At 44.4% G+C, this 18,400-nt stretch overlaps 2 protein-coding genes and 3 non-coding genes across 5 annotated transcripts; all 5 read right to left on the reverse strand.

The window, feature by feature from the left end:
- Positions 1-1,365: 1,365 nt before the first annotated feature.
- On the reverse strand, positions 1,366-11,129 carry SNAPC5 (small nuclear RNA activating complex polypeptide 5). Its single transcript, XM_032233718.1, has 3 exons — positions 10,989-11,129; positions 4,917-5,006; positions 1,366-2,009 (listed from the first exon to the last, which is right to left on the reverse strand). The coding sequence occupies exons 1-3, from the start codon at positions 11,076-11,078 to the stop codon at positions 1,911-1,913; spliced, it is 279 nt and encodes a 92-aa protein (XP_032089609.1). The 5' UTR covers positions 11,079-11,129; the 3' UTR covers positions 1,366-1,910.
- Positions 11,130-12,482: 1,353 nt separating this feature from the next.
- Positions 12,483-18,331, reverse strand: RPL4 (ribosomal protein L4). The gene is made up of 10 exons (XM_032233096.1): positions 18,230-18,331; positions 16,783-16,954; positions 16,096-16,202; positions 15,609-15,747; positions 14,903-15,027; positions 14,437-14,566; positions 14,042-14,198; positions 13,051-13,134; positions 12,730-12,850; positions 12,483-12,640 (listed from the first exon to the last, which is right to left on the reverse strand). Exons 1-10 carry the CDS (start codon positions 18,230-18,232, stop codon positions 12,557-12,559), a joined length of 1,122 nt encoding a protein of 373 aa, XP_032088987.1. The 5' UTR covers positions 18,233-18,331; the 3' UTR covers positions 12,483-12,556.
- LOC116519722 lies at positions 14,309-14,380 on the reverse strand. The gene has a single exon (XR_004256673.1). It is a non-coding gene; the product is annotated as a small nucleolar RNA SNORD18 (small nucleolar RNA).
- On the reverse strand, positions 15,809-15,907 carry LOC116519724. Its single transcript, XR_004256674.1, has one exon. It is a non-coding gene; the product is annotated as a small nucleolar RNA SNORD16 (small nucleolar RNA).
- On the reverse strand, positions 17,026-17,126 carry LOC116519725. Its single transcript, XR_004256675.1, has one exon. It is a non-coding gene; the product is annotated as a small nucleolar RNA SNORD16 (small nucleolar RNA).
- Positions 18,332-18,400: the final 69 nt, after the last annotated feature.

The following is an 18,400-nucleotide window of genomic DNA, read 5'->3' on the forward strand; positions in this document are numbered from 1 at the left end:
GGCCTTGCCTAATGGCGCTCCTAATAAATGACTAGTTTTGTATTGAAACTTGGCTCGATACTCATGAATCAATTAGGGCATTTTTAGGAAACCTGAGGATTGTGAACAATGCAGCATGGAGTATAAAGATGCTGTAGCACCTGATGGACGATGACCATGAAGCATAGCTGTTGCCCTGCTGCCCCTTGCAATCCAGCCCCCAATTGGACTGTCATACCCACAGATAGTCCTCGACTTATAACTGTTTGTTTAGTGACTGTTGGAAGTTACAATGACACTGAAAAAAGTGACTTGTGGCCACTTTTCACACTTATGACGGTTGCAGCATCCCCATGGTCACATGATCAGAATTCAAGCGTTTGGCAACTGACTCATGTTTATGTCCGTGTTCTGGGGTCATGTGATGACTTTTTGCAACCTTCTGCCACGCAAAGTAACGGGGAAGCCAGATTGACGAGTGTTACTAATTTAATACATGCAATGATTCACTTAACAACATTGGCAAGAATAGTCGTAAAATAGGGCAACTCTCACTTTACGAAGGTCTCACTTAGCAACACAAATTTTGGGTTCAATTGTGGTTGTAACTTGAGGATTACCTGTACTGGGTTTTGGCCAAAAGCCAAAACGCACTTGTGTGACCATGGGACACCGCAAACTGCCATAAAGGCAGGTCAGTTACAGAATGGCCGACATGCGGGACAGCGGGGGAGTGGCTGGCATTCCAAACTTTGTAACCAGGTTGTAAGAACCATTTCAGCGGTCTGTTAAAATTTCCTATGGTCCCTAAGCGACCAGTTGTACCAAGTCGCCTATAGGAAACCTTGGAAGCAGCTGTTCACTTTCAACAACATAAGAGTATGGAAGACTAGAAGACACACACAAGGGAGGGACACAGAGAAAATTAAGGATGGTGGTGACTAACATATACTCTCTTTTGTGCAGGGGTAGGCCATGATTGCAACTTTACAACTTGTGGACTTCCAACTGGCAGAATTCCTGAGCCAGCATAGCTGGCGCAGGACTTCTACCAGTTGAAGTCCTCAAGTTGTAAAGTTGACATAGTTGTCCATGCTTGCACTTGTGTGCCTGCCTTTTTAAGTTTGCAACTTGCCCCATTCCATTCCAGCTGGTTTGCTTCTCCCTGAAAACAGTGCCAATATATGGGATGCCACCTGCCAAATAGCTGCCAATTCACTGCCGTATTTTAGAGTCAAACTGGGGATGAAAATATTTATGCTTCCAGGCCAAAAAGCACCCTCCTATTTTGGGAGTGATTTGTAATCCCCAAAATCAGAAACTTATCCCCAGCGATGCAAAGCAAACAGTCATTTTGACATCTGTCGGAAGGACGGACATGCCATCTGCCCGCTAGGAAAGTATTTTTTAATATTACCCATAGTAAACAAAACATTTTTTAAAATTCAAACATAAGTTTCATAAAACGGGCCCAAACCAAGCAGAATTAAGGAGTCGTATACAGCCATACAGGGGGGTGGGGGGGAAATTCCCACATTTTTCAGGACTCTTGTGCAATTTATCCATAGGAAGGTCAGGAAAACAAGTGGCACAGAAGTGGTCCCAGCTCTTTTTTTTTTTTTTTTTATAACCGGGGAGGAGATGTTTCATGGACAGATTATTGCTTCAAAAGCTTCATTTCCTGAACTGCTACTTGTTTTGAAACATTAGGTCTGCTCTAGAAAATGACTCGTGCTACATAGTTAGGCTTCAATGCTGCCTTTTTCCAAACCCGCCCCGTGATTTTATTACCGCCTTTGGAAGTTTGTGAGATGCTCAGTGGCATTTCCGGTTGGAGTTTAGTCTCTGTAGCACCACACAAAGTTTCATCAAAGCCAAGGAGGCTTCGTTAGTCTGTCCTGGGAAACTGGCCTGACAGCGACACTGGCACCCTAGGAATCTGATTCTTCTTCCTCCTCCTCCTCTTCCTCCTCATCACCATGCACTTGTAACTGCAGCTTAGTCTGATTAATGGCCATTTCATTGTCCATCTGTTCAAAGAAAGAAGAAACAGGTCACTTCCAGTCGGGGTGGAGAAACATCCTGAATGCTGTTTGAAGCAGGTGAGGATATGTTGTGCTTGGTGGGAACATAGAGATACCGTATTTTTTTAGACTATAAGACGCACTGGAGTATAAGACACAACATGATTTTGAAGAGGTAATTTTTTTTAAAAAAGTTTTTGCACTCTGCAGGCCTCCCAAATCTTCTGCACACCTCATTTTTTGCACACAAAAAAGGGGGAGGGGTATGCAGAGCTTTGGGAGGCTTGTAGAGTGCTCCTAGGGGCTGGGGAGACAAAAATGAGCAAAAGGCCCATTTTTCGCTCGTTTTTGCCCTCCCCATCCCCCAGGAGCACTTTGCAGGCCTCTCAAACCCTCTGTACATCCATTTTTGCAAAGGGGGGGATTTCGGGAGGCCAAAAATGCTGTATTCAGTGTATAAGATGCATCCAGATTTTCACCCTCTTTTTTGGGGGGGAAAGGTGCGTCTTACACTCTGAAAAATACTGTAGTCCTTGACATGGGACCATAATGGAGCCTAACCATTAAGGTTGTATGCCGTCATGGTTGTAAAACGGGTTGGTTGTGTGACCTGATTTTACGACCTCTTTCACAGTTACCATTAAACGTGATTGTAAAATGAGCGTTAAGATCTTTAAATGAATCCAGTATTTGCTATGGCACAATTTTGTCGAAAATGGGAAGAAACTGCTGGTTTTCAGCAAAAACATTGTAAAACTGTCAAACACCCCTCCCCCCCATATATGTTAGAAATTACATGTATTAGCACACCAAGATGTTACCTTATAAAATATGCTTGTCCCCAAACAAAATGTAAAAAGCGTGAAATGGGTCTAATATTTTAGAATTTAGAATAACAGAGTTGGAAGGAGCTTTGGAGGTCTTCTAGTCCAACCCCCTGCTTAGGCAGGAAACCCTACACCACTTCAGACAAATGGCTATCCAACATCATCTTAAAAACTTCCAGTGTTGGGGCATTCAAAACTTCTGGAAGCAAGCTGTTTCACTGATTAATTGTTCTGTCAGGAAATTTCTCCTCAGTTCTAAGTTGCTTCTCTCCTTGATTAATTTCCACCCATTGCTTCTTGTTCTACCCTCAGGTGCCTTGGAGAATAGTTTGACTCCCTTTTCTGTGTGGCAATGCCTGAGATATTGGAAGACTGCTATCATTTCTCCCCTAGTCCTTCTTTTCATTAAACTAGACATCCCCAGTTCCTGCAACCGTTCTTCATGTTTTAGTCTCCAGTCCCTTAATCATCTTTGTTGCTCTTCCTGAACCCCAGTGAATCACATTATGCACCCCGATTTAAAGATTCCCTGGGCCAGAAGATGTAAGAATCTGCCAGGGAAAAGTTTCTAAAGTCCTTTTTCTCCTGCCTACGTATGTGGCTGATGCGTTTTCCTCCCCACTCAATAGTGACAGAGTGTTTATAAATCATTGCCGTCATGCCTGCATCCAGCCTATGAGGGTCTACGGAGATTCACCGTCATGCTTGTCCCAAAGATGCTTTTTTTCTAAAGGCAACTGGACTTCCTTTGTTCTTCCTTGAAGCCATTTCACTTCTCATCCAAGAAGCTTCTTCAGTTCTGACGGAATGGTGGAGAATGGAAGGATTCATATTCTGGTCATTAGCACGCATTCAAAAGTTTGAAAGAGGGGTCCAAGGGACTACCTGCATTAAGACTGAACAGCCCTCTCAACAGATGGGGAGGGATATGACATCATCTATCTTCAATCTACAACACAGTCCTGTCAGCAGTTCCAAGAAGATTGCACACCAGTGGGGAAATTCATTTTTTTTTACTACCAATTCTGTGGGTGTGGCTTGGTGGGCATGATGGGGGAAGGAGGCTGCAAAATCCCCATTCCCTCCACACTCCAGGGGAAGGATACTGCAAAATCCCCATTTCCTCCCTACTCCAGGGGAAGGATACTGTAAAATCCCCATTCCCTCCACACTCCAGAAGGAGGATACTGCAAAATCCCCATTTCCTCCACACTCCAGGGGAAGGATACTGCAAAATCCCCATTCCCTCCCTACTCCAGGGGAAGGATACTGTAAAATCCCCATTCCCTCCACACTCCAGGGGAAGAATACTGCAAAATCCCCATTCCCTCCACACTCCAGGGGAAGGATACTGCAAAATCCCCATTCCCTCCCTACTCCAGGGGAAGGATACTGCAAAATCCCCATTCCCTCCCCACTCCAGGGGAAGGATACTGCAAAATCCCCATTCCCTCCCTACTCCAGGGGAAGGATACTGCAAAATCCCCATTCCCTCCCCACTCCAGGGGAAGGAAACTGCAAAATCCCCATTCCCTCCCCACTCCAGGGGAAGGAGACTGCAAAATCCCCATTCCCACCCCACTCTGGGGTCAGCCAGAGGTGGTATTTGCTGGTTCTCTGAACTACTTAAAATTTCTGCTACTGGTTCTCCAGAACCTGCTGAATTTCACCCCTCTTGCACACCCATTTGCACTATTCAGGTGACCCTGAGGACACAGATAACCCTCCATGTGGTCTCAAGGACTCTCAGGAAGAAAATCAAGTTGGATCAGAAGTGAAATATCTTCAAGGAAAGTCACAAATCCAACTGTCTTTAGAAAAAATCATCCTTGGGAGATCTCGAGTGTTTTAAAAAGAAAACGAGTTTCTTTGCTTGGAAATATGGTTCACTTGCATAGACAGAAACAGCGGAGAGAATCTCTGCTCAGTTGGCATTGTGATAAATGAGGGACCAGTTGCAACCAGTAACTGTAAATGATTAGCCCCAGAGCTGCAAAGGATCCTTTTCTCTCTTGTGGTGAAGGGGACTCAGTCTTGGTGGCGTCTAAACGGGAGGAGCTACATCAGCGGTGTAAAAGAGCCTTACGTTTACATGCTCCTCCGTGACATCAGCCGAGGGAGTGAATACCGTCTCTTCCCGGGCGTTGATCATGGACCGAAGAGCCAACTCTTCCACCTGGAAACAGAAAATAACGGTCAGCCTCGATCATCTTGGTTGCTCTTCTCTGACCTTTTTCCAAAGTCGCCATATCCTTTTTGTAGTATAGTGACCAAAATTATGGTGACCAAAACGTGTGGGCTCCCCTCTAATTTTATCCCAGCAACAATCCTGTGAGATGAGATGAATATGACCAATTTAAAGTCAAATCTGGTCAAGAGAATCCTGCAATTGAGACAATAGTTGGAAATGACAAAAAAGCCCTTGATATTTTGTGACAGAAACCCTCTGTTTTGAGGGAATATCAAGCCTCAGGGAGACCCCAGAATGAAGGGGAGACTTGCACTACTCCCACATGTCAACGACTGGCCACATCAGGAGGCCTAGAAACTGGCTGGGCTTCTTTTAAGTTTTCGGTATCTAAGTATTTAGGTATCCAAACAATTGTAAGCAGATCTGCAGAAGAGGAAGTGGAGCTGAACACCAGACTTAAAGGCTAATCCCCTCCGGAAAGCACATTCCTGGGTGTCTATTTATAATGCTACCCTTTGTGCATATGGCTGGGTCTGGCTTTCTCATTCATACCAGGGTCTTAGCACCTTGCCAACAGCTGGCCGAGCATTCGCCAGCACCTGTGTCATTCAAATACACATGGCAAACACCAGGCCTGGAGTATGGCTGGTTCAGCCCTTGTATGGCCCTGAGTGCCATGGGGAGAAACGGGGCGTTAAGTCTCAAGCCACTATTGGAGGAGAGCTATATTCATCTATGGCAGCCAAAATTCAGAAGATGTCCCTTTGCAGATGAATGCAATTGATGAAAAAGGTGTGTGTGTGTGGTGTTTTTTTCTTCTGTCAGAGCACCTGGTCTACTCAAATATGGGAGGGAGCATGACTGCTTCCCTTTCACTTTTCACTCCGCTCCAGGAGTATTCAAGGCAGTCGCTTTCATGACAAACTTCCTTTATCAGCAAAAATGTAACACACATACATACCCACACACTATATATATGTATATATGTGTGTATATATGTAAAGAGGGGGGGGAGGGAGGGGTAAGTCGAGGACTACCTATACTGGACTAGAAGATCTCTGAGGTCCCTTTCAACCCAGTGAAATCAAACAGACCCTCTTCCCATCCGAGGGGTCTTCCCCAGAAAACTCTCCCAATGGCTTGGAAAAGTTGGTGGTTTGACTCCCCAGCACTGAACATAGAGAGGTCTATAGGTAGTCCTCGACTTACGACCACAATTGAGCCCAAGATTTCTTTTGCTAAACGAGACAGTTGTTGTGAGCTTTGCCCCATTTTACAACCTTGCTCGCCACAGTTAAGTGAATTCTGCAGTTTTTAAGTTTGTAACCTGGTGTCAACTTGTAAAGTGTTGCCATGACTATTATCAGGTTGGCATTGGAGGGGGGATTCCATGCATACCTTCGGCCAGAGTCGGATCTCATACTTCTACATCCTAGTTGGTGGATATGGTTTATGACACAGGCACAAGGGAGGGGATAGAGAGATAAAGTCCAAACGCAATTAAGTGGAAATCAGTTTTGGCTCCGCAGAAGAACATGCCAGAATGTTGATCCTAATAAACGAATGGATTTCAAATGAATGGGTAATATTAAGGCTCTTAAATTAATTAGGCATCTTCTGGGAACTTCACACATGGTTGTTAAATGAATCTGGGTCCCCATTGACTTGGTTTGTCAGAAGGTCACAAAATTGCACTATCCATAGCACTTAGACTTATATACCGCTTCACAGTGCTTCACAGCCCTCTCTAAGCAGTTTACAGAGTCAGCCTATTTGCGCCCAACAATCTGGCTCCTCATTTTACCCACCTCGGAAGGACGGAAGGCTGAGTCAACTTGGAGCCGCTCAGAATCGAACTGCTGCAGAGTTATCCTGCAATTCTGCATTCTAACCACTACGCCACCAGGGCTCTTACCTGTTTGCCCTCAGAGCAAAAAGGTGATTACATGATCCCAGGACACTGCGATTGTCCCAAAGATGAGCCAGTTGCCTAGCGTCTGATTTCTGATCATGTGACCGTGGGAATGCTGCCATGGTCCTAATGTGTGAAAAACATCCACAAGTCGCTTTTCCCAGCGCTGTTGTAACTTCACAAACAGTCTCTAAAAGGATGGTTGCAAGGTGGGAACTATCTGTAATGTTTCTGATTAGGAGGGCTTTTGAGGGCCAACCGGTATCTGTAGTTGCTCTAGGCTGGGTTGGGCTTCCAAAGGCAGATTAGCTCCTACTTGGATCACAGCCTGCATTTTCATCCACCCACTGCTAGTTCTATCCAGACAGGCAGCAGCACCAGGGAAATATCCTCTGGGGAATTTATATTTTACTGGCCAGGAAATAAAGGAAGACTAATCTAGATCTATTTCAAGCTATTTAGCTCTCATCAGCCAGCCTAGCCTTCTGGGATTCGAACTCAGGCTACTTGCATATTAGGTAGATGCATTAACCTCTAAGCCATGGGCTCTCCTCGCTTTGTTGGGTACACCAGAGGACAGATTGTTTTCTTTCAGTGAGACCAGAGAACCGATATTCAGGTAGACCGGCGTATCAGGGCAAGCTGGTCCACCCAAATATGGGATGGAGCATACGGCTTTTGCTTTTGCCTTTCAGTCCCAATCCAGGAGCTTTCACAGGCAGTTGTTTTCGTGACAAACTATTTTGTGTTGAATTTTTATTTACCGATCAAGAAATAAAGGGAGACTAGTATAGATCTATTGGCTAGTATAGATCATATAGACTAGTATAGATCATATAGACTAGTATAGATCATATAGTCAAGGCTACGATTTTCCCAGTTGCAAAGGATGGCTGTGAAAGTTGAAGCATAAGAAAGGCTGAGCACCAAAGAATGGAGGCCTTTGAACTCTGGTGCTGGAGAAGACTCCTGTGAGTCCCTTGGACTGCAAGGCGATCCAACCGGTCAGTCCTAGAGGAGATCAACCCTGGCTGCTCTTTAGAAGGCCAGATCCTGAAGAGGAAACTCAAATACTTTGGGCACCTGATGAGAAGGGAGGACTCCCTGGAGAAGAGCCTCATGCTGGGAACGATGGAGGGCAAAAGAAGAAGGGGACGGCAGAGAATGAGTTGGCTGAATGGAGTCACCAAAGCAGCTGGTGTGAGCTTAAATGGACTCCAGAGGATGGTAGAGGACAGGAAGGCCTGGAGGAACTTTGTCCATGGGGTTGCGATGGGTTGGACACGACTTCGCAACTAACAACAACAACAAATATAGATCTTTTTCAAAGTACTTGTTCTCATCAGCTAGCCATACCCTTTCTGGAGTTTGAACCTGGGCTACTTGCATATTAGAAAGATGTATTAACTTCTAGGGCACAGGTTCTCCTTGCTTTGTCGGCTATACCGGTAAATATACATTCAACACAAAAATAGTTTATCGCAAAAGCGGCTCTCTATGAAAGCTCCTGGATTGGGGCTGAAAGGCGAAAGCAGAAACAGTATGCTCTGTCCCATAGTTGGTACACCAGGTTGCCTTGATAGACCGGCTTCACTGGGAAAAAAAAACACTTACTTCTCTGGGGAAGACCCCCAGGGTCTGGAACAGCATCTCTTCAGAGAAAAGGTCTCTCTCTCTCACACACACACACACAAAGGTCATCCTAGATTTTCCGACAGTTCTTAAAACCTGGCTTTGGTCCCGGACCTGGATTTGATTGTACTGTTGTATTTTGGGGAGGGTTTTTTTTGGGGGGGGGTGTTCTTTGATCTGAGTTATTGTTAGATCATTTTAGTCCAGGCAGTCCAACTGTTTTGACATTTTTAATGGGTTTTTTTGCCGTTTGCCTGGAGATAAACCAAGAACTGAATATCTCAAGGGATGCCTTTCAGGGAAAGCCAGCCCAAGTCCTCTTGCCATTCTCAGAAGTCTTCTAAGCAACTCCACAAATTGAAGGGAGGTGGACGGGCACAAAGGATGGGCTTCTGTAGTTATGGCCCTCCATTTTTGAAATGCCTTCCTTTGGAACAATCTGCTTGGAGCCCCGAACCATGTCTCCTTGCAAGCTAGACCAAGTGTTTCCTTTTTTATCAAGGCGTTTAAAATCTTTATCATTATGGTTTGATGCATTTTCTGTCCTCATTTCTCCAGAGTTCCTCAATCCTTAAATGGGTTACAAATAATAATTCCCTGAAGCCCGGAGTCATATCTTGATATGACTATCCTTGACAGCCACATCAACTGAAATGATGAACAACAATAGCACAACACAAAACCAAACACCCACCGAACAAGGGCCCATCCCATAAACCCAAAGGCAGGTCTGGGGTTGAGGGATCAGCTTAGATGGCTGCCTTGGCTATCTTAGGCTTTCATCTCTTAGGACCCCTCCCCACTTTAAAAAATTATAAAATAAAGGTAAAAGTTCCCCTCACACATATGTGCTAGTCGTTCCTGATTCTAGGGGGCGGTGCTTATCTCCGTTTCAAAGCCAAAGAGCCAGCACTGTCTGAAGACGTCTCCGTGGTCATGTGGCCGGCATGACTAAATGCCAAAGGAGCACTGTTACTTTCCCACCAAAGCTGGTTCCAATTTTTCTACTTGCATTTTTTTACATGCTTTTGAACTGCTAGGTTGGCAGAAGCTGGGATAAGGAACAGGAGCTCACAATATTACACGGCGCTAGGGATTCGAACCGCTGAACTGCCGATCCTTCTGATGGACAAGCTCAACATCTTAGCCACTGAGCCATTAAAAAAATTATAGAGAATCACAAATAAGCTTTTGTTCACATGGCTTATATTTATCAATATTTACCATATTAAAATTTAAATTGATGCATTCACTGCCACTTGTCAAGAATGTTTCATGGGTTTTTAAATATTGAATTATGTAGGCTGGCAAATCATTTTGATTTCAAGGATTTCCCTGGGACCTTGAACCATAATTTGAGACACACTGGCCTTTACAAAGTATTGGTGCAAGGAACATAGGCTTTGTTACTCCTCAATCCGATTTCCTATAGCTTTTGGATTAAAACACCCATTATCCCCAGGCAAAGAAATAGTCCGGGGAGGGAGGAAGAGTAGGCCATTCAGGAGGATCTTTTGGGGGAAGTTGAGTTACAGCCCTGCCTGCAATCCCCTCTATTTTTGTGTGGGTGCAAAAGCGGGGGGTTGGTCTCTGTGCTTGCAGCCTTCCAAATTTATTGGACTATCACACCCATTATCCTGTGCCTTGGGTCTTACAGACCTAGAGACAATGGGAGGAGGGGAGATTTGGAGATTTTCAGTCCTCCAGTCCTCCTTCAGACCCAAAGGGGTCCCCCCCCCTCGAGGGGCAATTGGACTTTCTAGTTTTTCTTTGAAGACGTTTCGCTTCTCCTCCAAGAAGCTTCTTCAACTCTGACTGGATGGCAGAAGACGCCAAAGCATAGCCAACCAAACAAATTGGTTTAAAAGTAGTTTCTATCCTTGGGCTGTCCGACTCTTAAACACAACCACAATCACTTCCCACACACGTATGAATAGTTTTTCTTTTTCTTTCTTCTTTTCCCCTATTTTATTCTTTATATGTTATGTTGTTTGTATTTGTTGTCATGGATTGCACCAGTGGTCTAAAACCAACTTCGTTGTATTTATTTTGTACAATGACAAGAAAGGCTATATATATATATATTTGTGGGGAATGGAAGTCAGAGCTGAAGAAGCTTCTTGGATGAGAAGCGAAACGTCTTCAAAGAAAAAAAAAGCCAGAAAGTCCAGTTGCCTCTTGAAAAAGCACCTTTGGGACAATTGGGGGGAGGGGGTCGGGGGGCTGACCACTGGGAAGAGGCAGACCCTCTTCCTCCCCTCTCCCAGCTTAGAGGCTATGTCTTTGGGGTGACAGCGCCCCATGCTGCTCGGGCGGGGTACGACACGCGTGTGGGCGTCCACACGTGCGTAATTCTGGGCTGCTGCCCCCCCTCCCCGGGAGCTGGTCCCGCTCCCTTCCCCCCCCCCCCCTGCCCTGCGCACCTTGAGGCGGGTGAGCTGGTCGTGCAGCGCCTCTTTGACCCGCAGCAGCGTCTCCTCCTCCTTGCGGAGCTCCTGCAGGCGGCTCAGCATCCTGCTCCCCCTCCCCGCCTCGGGGGGCGCGCGCGCACGGATGACGTCGCCGGCGACGGCCCTCTTGCCGGCCGGAGGGAGAAGAGCCGTGGGACGCGGGGGGCGCCATTTTGCTCCAGGGCGGAAGAGAGGGAAGAAAAGCCACGTGCCTGATTTGTAGGCCTTGAAGAGCTCGGGTTAAGCTCTTCATGCTTCTCTCCTCCCCCCAAATGTGGAGGGAAGGAAAGGCCAGGAATGACGTGGGCAGAAAAGCAGCTGGTCAGGAAAGAGGCTAGCGGCAGAGGGGAGCAGTGCCCAGCCACAGCAGTCCCTTCCCGTTCTACCCATTATTTTTATGCCCAGGGCAGGGGTCCCCAAACGTGGCAACTTTAAGACTTGTGAACTTTTAAGTCCCAGAATTCTCCAGCCAGCTGAAGTTGACGTTCACAAGTTGCCAAGTTTCAAGACCTCTGGCTCAGGGTGTTACTCTCGAAGGACAGATAAGAAACGCTGGGTATTTTTTTTTTTTTTGAAGGCTTGTTGGCACCCTAGCATTTGTGAGGGAGATGGGCAGTTTAAAAATGTTGATCAATACATCTTCACATATTGCCAATGTTTGTATCGCAAATCTGCATTTTTCTCCCTGCTGCAGTCTGTCCCAGTACAGCTGGGGAGTGCAAAGGCTCACACTGGATATTTTTGCTTCAAATACCCTGCGATTAAGCAGTGCAGCATCTGAGATTAAAACGCACCATCTTCCTGTGCTGGTTTAGCCAGTTTGTGGTATAAGGAATGTGTGCCAGGATTTTTAAATCTGATAAAGAAAAAATTCCTTTGTAAACATTTACAATGCTTTTCCCATTTTGGAAAATCTCTGAACACAGAAACAGCAAGCACCAATCACATGGGTAGATCCTGTTTTCTGTAAATCTGTTTTCCCAGGCATCATTCTTTCACATCAGGTTTGTTATATAGCTGGGGGATCCCTGAGCAGGAAGCATTAAAGGAAAGCCAAACACCCTCCAAATCTGGTGCAACATAGCAGCTGTTACCCCCAAAAGGTACCATTGTTAATTGCACATTTAATATATACAGAAATAGCATATCCTGCTTTTCCTATCAATTTCTAATCGAGATATTTATGCAGAAATAAAAAGCAAAGTAACAAAAAAGCAAGGAACTAATTGTGAAGGTCCTTCCCACATTTTTTTTCTCCCAAGATCTTGATCTTGCTCCTGAATTCCTTTTCTGTGGCTGTGATGGGAAGATTCCAGCTCGCTGATGAAACCTAGTCTTCTGCTTCTGCCATTCCTGCAACATCTGGTCGCTCGAGTGAATATGTTCATGCAAAGAGCATCCTTTAGCTCAGTCATGCTGCTCTATTTCTAATTACATTGCATTCTAAAAGATGAAATGATGACACTGCTTTGTATATATTTTTTATTATGAGTAAATTGTCATCTTTTGGGCATTGAATCATAAAAATGCAGCAGCTCTTTTTATGCTGTACTTTCACTCTTTTCAGCACCTGCAACTTGGATCTTCGCTTTCCCTTTCGCTGCCTTCTCCTCTCTGAGTTTGTGCTATCAAAAAAGAGAAAAGGGTTCCGTCATTTCTATTCCTTTAAAACAGGTGTTCTGGAATAACACTTCAGAAATGTCAAGCCACTCACATTTTTAGCATGGCGCAGAATAGTGTTACGCCTCATAGTTTTGGCATATGGGTTCAGTTTAACCATGATTCTCAAATTCTTCAGTGGATTCTTCTTAAGGACTCTACGATGAATCTTCTTCCTGCAGAACAGATGGGTAGACAGAACTGTGAACACAACTTTGGTGGACCACTCAGTGTGCATGAAGGGTAACTACCAAAGACCAATACTGGGGAGAAGAGGTAGCATGCAGAAAAGTAGTATAACACAACTCCATCTTCATGGGAACACAAACACACCTTTATCCTCCAGAGAACAAAAGCTTATGGTTTGGATACGTACTTGGGTGGACGTAGGGCCTTCTGGATCTCCTGGCTTTTTAGGATCCTTCCAAGATCAGTATTGGTCATCTTGTGCATTGGCAGACTGCATTGAAAGACAGATTAGAACAAAGATATAACTAATGAATTATTCTTTTCAAGATGGAGTATTGAGAGGTATATATAACATGATTATTATTTCATAGTAAAAACAGGTGGAACAAGCATTAAAAAAGAACCAGATTGAGATTATAGTGCAAACCCGTCCAAACGTGATTACCCAGAGACTGGCTCTGGCACTTCAGGTATGAAGGCCTACAGGTATATGCAACACCTCTCAACTACTTTATGGAGTTGCCAATTACACTGAAGAAAGCCTCTCTCTCATTCAAAGCTCAAGTACTGCACAGCTTCTACTATATTTCTAGATAATATAAATTACTAAAAGAGCCTTGGTGGCCCAGCAGTTAGAAGGCATTATTGCAGGCTGATTCTGCCCAGCACTAGGAAATTAATGGAAGGTTGACTCAGCTTTCCATCCTTTGAATAGAAGTAAAATTGATGGAAGTAAAAAAAAAACCTCAGATTGTTGTGGGCAATGAACTCATTTTGTAAACCGCTTAGAGAATGCTGTAAAAGCACTATGAAGCAGTATACAAATCTAAGTGCTATTGCTATTTCCCCATGACTTGTGTTGGAGAGATATCCAGGATCAACTTTTTCAATCAGCATTGATCTGAATTGGCAACAATATGTTCATGCACTGGTAACGTAGATCTATGAGCCAAAATGTCATTTCTGATTCCCGGGTGTAAACCCCTTCCCCCAATGAAGAGAAAGGATACTGCCCAGTTCCCTTCAACACGCTGACCTCAGCATCGTGAAAGGAACAGCAAAGATGAACACGGACTGAGGTTACCCCCATTCAATGGCCCCTTGAGTTGGTCATATCTGGGTTAGGACTTTCAATGTTCCAGTTTGCAAAGCTGAAAATGAGGCTAAGGCGGACTCACTTGTAGCTACTTTTCAGGGTGGCAGGCTTGCGCCAAGTGCCGTATAAGTTGTCCAACTTGCGGAAAGCACTTTCAGTCCAGATGCAGAAACGTCCAACGTGGCCACCAGGAGCAAGTCTCAAGAGATTCAGCTTGCTCACATTCAGAAGAGTAATTCCTATTAGGGGAGAGGATGCCAGATGCCCTTTCATGTAAAGTTATTGTCTTAAACTCAATCCATGAAGTTTAGAAAGTAAATGTGTCTCAAATGGTCCACTATTTGATACCTAAGTCAGAACTTCCACCAAATCATGTGTTTTCAGAAACACGGACCAATGAAGTGGAATATCATCATTCAGGGCCTTTCTCTAGCCTACAAACTTGTTTGAATCCTGGAGGGCAACTGAAGGGAGTACCTGGGATATTTCTGAATGCTTTTATGACGCCATTGTCTTCATTATAGATGATGCAAGGTCCCCTGCGCTGGATGCGACGGCGGTTCCTCATTTTACCTTTGCCTGCCCGCATGCGCTGAGAGGCATAGACCTGGACAGAAATATGTGTGTAAAAATCCAAATTCACCAACTTCACTATTACAGATGTGTTACCCAGCAATTCAGAATTTCACCATCGTCAACGTTTATCTGAAACACGGACCAGTGAAAAATTCATCATATGCAAAGGCAAATGATTACGTATGATCAGTCATTTTTGGTACCTCTCTTTGCGGTAATCATATATATTTGTACTAAACGCTAAGCTCTTTGAAGTTAGTGAATTCTAGTAATGAACTGGCCAACAGAGATTTTTCAAGCCAAATAAAACAATCAGTCTGTCCATCAGTCAGCAACGCTTCTGCTTTGTAATTGATGATCAACCCACCTTTTTGATATCATTCCAAGCTTTCAGCTTCTTAAGTAGGAGAACAGCTTCCTTGGTTTTTTTGTAGCCTTCAACTTTGTCTTCAACTACCAGAGGAAGTTCTGGAATCTCTTCAATGCGGTGACCTAAGATAGCAAAAGAATCATTTAGAGTTTGCAAGCGAAGCCCAAAACCTACTACTCTGACTTTTACGTTGACTTTCAATTAATTTCTGAGTACATTTAAAGACTTAATGGAGTGATCTAGTTGTCTCCAAAATGACCTCTTCTGTGCAACCTGTTTGAGCATGCTTTATATCACTCACTACCCCTACCCTAATTGAAAGGGAAGCAAGCTATGTTTTTATGTGCTCACAGCCTTGTTGAATAACTTCTCCCTACAGGTTCATTTCCCACCTACCCTCATACAACTCAAGGCTTTGGAAGTGTTTTTGTAGTAAAAACACTGTGGTAAACTCCACTGGAGTTTATATCTGTTTGTTGTAAGTTATTTTTAAATTACTGTTTTGATTTTATAATTGTGGCATATGGTTACTGTGTTGCAGTATCATTTTACATTTTATGGATTTATCTATTGTGAAGTTCTTATGGTTACAAGGACATTTATACAAGTGCAGTAATATTTGATACCTTTTTGTACATATTTCATAGGCTCTGTTCAATTACATTTACTCTGTATACCAATACCATTGCAGAAAGACACTTGCCTTTAGACATGACTAGAGCTGGAAGGGCAGAAGCTGCCAGAGCAGAGCAGATGGCATAGCGCTTCTGAGTGACGTTCACTCTGCGGTGCCAGCGTCGCCAAGTTTTGGTTGGGGCGAACATGCGACCTCCACGACACATCTATGCTTCAGGCGTCAAGGATGGAACTTTTTTTTTATTGCAGGAAGCCCCTCTTCCACCTTGCTCAGAGTTAAAGGATCATCAATCATCTGTACCAGCTGTTGACAGCAGGCAACTGTCACTGAATACAGAGTAAGGCGCAAATTACAACATCATTGCAAGTAATGGACCTCTCTTCTTGTAACCAAAACAAGGTAAGCAATTGGTGTAGGGTTTTCTATGCTACTAGGGCTTTAAGTGAACTGCCCATCAAACAAAACAAACATTTTAAATCAAAATAGTGAAGTTTAAAAGCCATCTACATTACACAGTTGCTATGCATATCAAATAAGTTGTAACAAAGGATACATTGCCAAAAGCACCCTGGCCAGATCGATGAGTTCCACCCCCACGAACCCTTGGAATACGAGCAACTGCCCTTCCAGTACCCCAGGATTCAGCACTGGTCTGGTGCCCTGGGGAAAGAAAAAATATATATATTAACCACACAGATGATAGATTTTAGGTAATTTCCCTGAAGATTTAAGCACCAACATCAGATTGTCTAGTAATATTAATAAAAGCAAATGTTTTTCCAACAGTCCTTGGAAGCAAACATCTGCTTTATGTTTCCTAATGAATCCATGAGCTATTCTAAATGTTATTGATTTTTTTAAAAGTGGTTATCAATGATTTTGATTTTTTGCAAGTTTGTATATTATCTAAAGATGTGATTGCAGTGGTATGGAAATATGGGAAATTCAAGACCAATAATAAAATTTCACCATTCTATTAATATTCTGTTGCAGTATCTCATTTTCAAACCCAGTAACTCTTTGGATGATTTTAAATCCTAAACTAAATCAACACGCTATGATATTTGTTTTTTTTAATGTTAACGTCTGAAGAAAATGTGTTTTATAGTGGATTACTGCATATTTCAAATTACGTATCATTACTGCTTGTGATGTGATAACTACTATCAATCTAAATATTGAAAAGCACTAAATGCCCATCTTTCAAACTTTACAAAAGCACAACTCTTCTGCAACTTACCTGCAAGTTCACTGACGGCATAGGGCTGCCTGCTGTTCTTCCTCAAATTAGTGTGAACAAAATTCACAATGTCTGGGCGAATCGGAGCCTTGAATACAGCAGGCATAGTGACATTTTTACCTGAAACCTCTCCCTTTTCGGAGTAAACCGATACTAATGGCCGAGTACAAGCCTGTAGAGGGAAAAGGAGCATTAGGCTTGCAATTCAACTCATTCTGCTGATGCTTAATAATATAGAACTATTGCTCAGTTTGGAAGAATCGTCAGTTCAATGGCAACAGTTTATGGACAGCAGGCAACCGCCCCTGAATACCAGATAGGACGCAAATTACAACATCATAGCAATACAGGTGTTCAATTCATTGGATTCTGCATGCCTATAACCACCATGCTGCAGCATAGTGCATCTTGACTTTAATGTTTAATATGAATTATACTGCCTCTCATCATGGAAATTTAATTTACCTCAACACTTGGTTGGCGGGAAGAGGTTGAAACACGAAGGTAATAATGGAAGAGCTGCTGCCTCTTCTGTCACAAGGACCATCCCATCCCAATCCTTCCCAAGCCATTGAACTTGTAATTTGCTTCACAAGACCCATACGTGAATTTCAGCCACTTACAATCATAATCAGGAATAACTAATACTGAACTACATAGTTATCTATGTACTCCATTATTTTAGACCATAGTAATACAGTTTAGATCATACCAATACTTATGTAGTCACAAAAGGTCCTACAAGCCTACATTCATCTTGCAACTACAAGAACTGAAATGAAGGCATGTGGCCAATTTTGGGGAGTAATGTTAGATAGGAGACAATTCGATATGGAGATCCCCTCTGGCTCGGCATTTCGATGGTGTGCGTGTGATCTAACACTAAGTCAATCCTCCTTGAGCAGCTGAAAGGAATTTGAATATATCAGATATACCCCGGTCTGCTGATTTGCTTCAAGAAACCCAAACGGGAATTTCACCTCCTTACAACCATTCCTAAGACTATTATTATTATTTATTTCTGTCAAGGTTAAACGAACTGCCCAGCACAGGGTTGCAGCAACATTGGTGCTTTAATGTGATCTGGAATCTACCCTTTCATTATTGCTGATGATGGAGTCATCGCGGACCATTCTCCACGGTGCGTGTCGGCCTTCTTGGGAGGGCGACCGTCTTCCCCGCTCCCCTCGATTTAAAGCGGGTGAGGACTCCCTGCGAGGCGAGGCCCGGGCCTCCGCCTTGGTTCGGTCGGCCTCCACGCGGCAGCGATTCCTCCATGACGCCAAGATGGCGCCTGCCCGGCCTCCAGCCTACCCGGCCTCCTCTCTCCCCGTGTTCCCCAGGAGGCGCCCCTTTCGCTGCCCGCTTGTCAGCCGAGGCGTTCCGGCCCGAGCCCCCCCGCCGCCTCCCCCGGTTTCCCCACCATCCGGCCCGCTTCTCTCCTCACCATGATGGGCGCCGTCAAGACCGCTGAGGAGCCCCTCGCGCGGCGCCCGTCTTCGCCTCAGCCCCGACCGGAAAAGGAAAGTCATCTCACAGCTCTATGGCTTTTGCCGCTTGCGCGCACGACCCCGCCCCTTACGAGCAAAGGAAGCGCCCCTCAGTCGGCAGCTCGCCC

Source organism: Thamnophis elegans, chromosome 16 (assembly GCF_009769535.1).
Source record: "Thamnophis elegans isolate rThaEle1 chromosome 16, rThaEle1.pri, whole genome shotgun sequence".
Taxonomy (NCBI): Eukaryota; Metazoa; Chordata; class Lepidosauria; order Squamata; family Colubridae; genus Thamnophis; species Thamnophis elegans.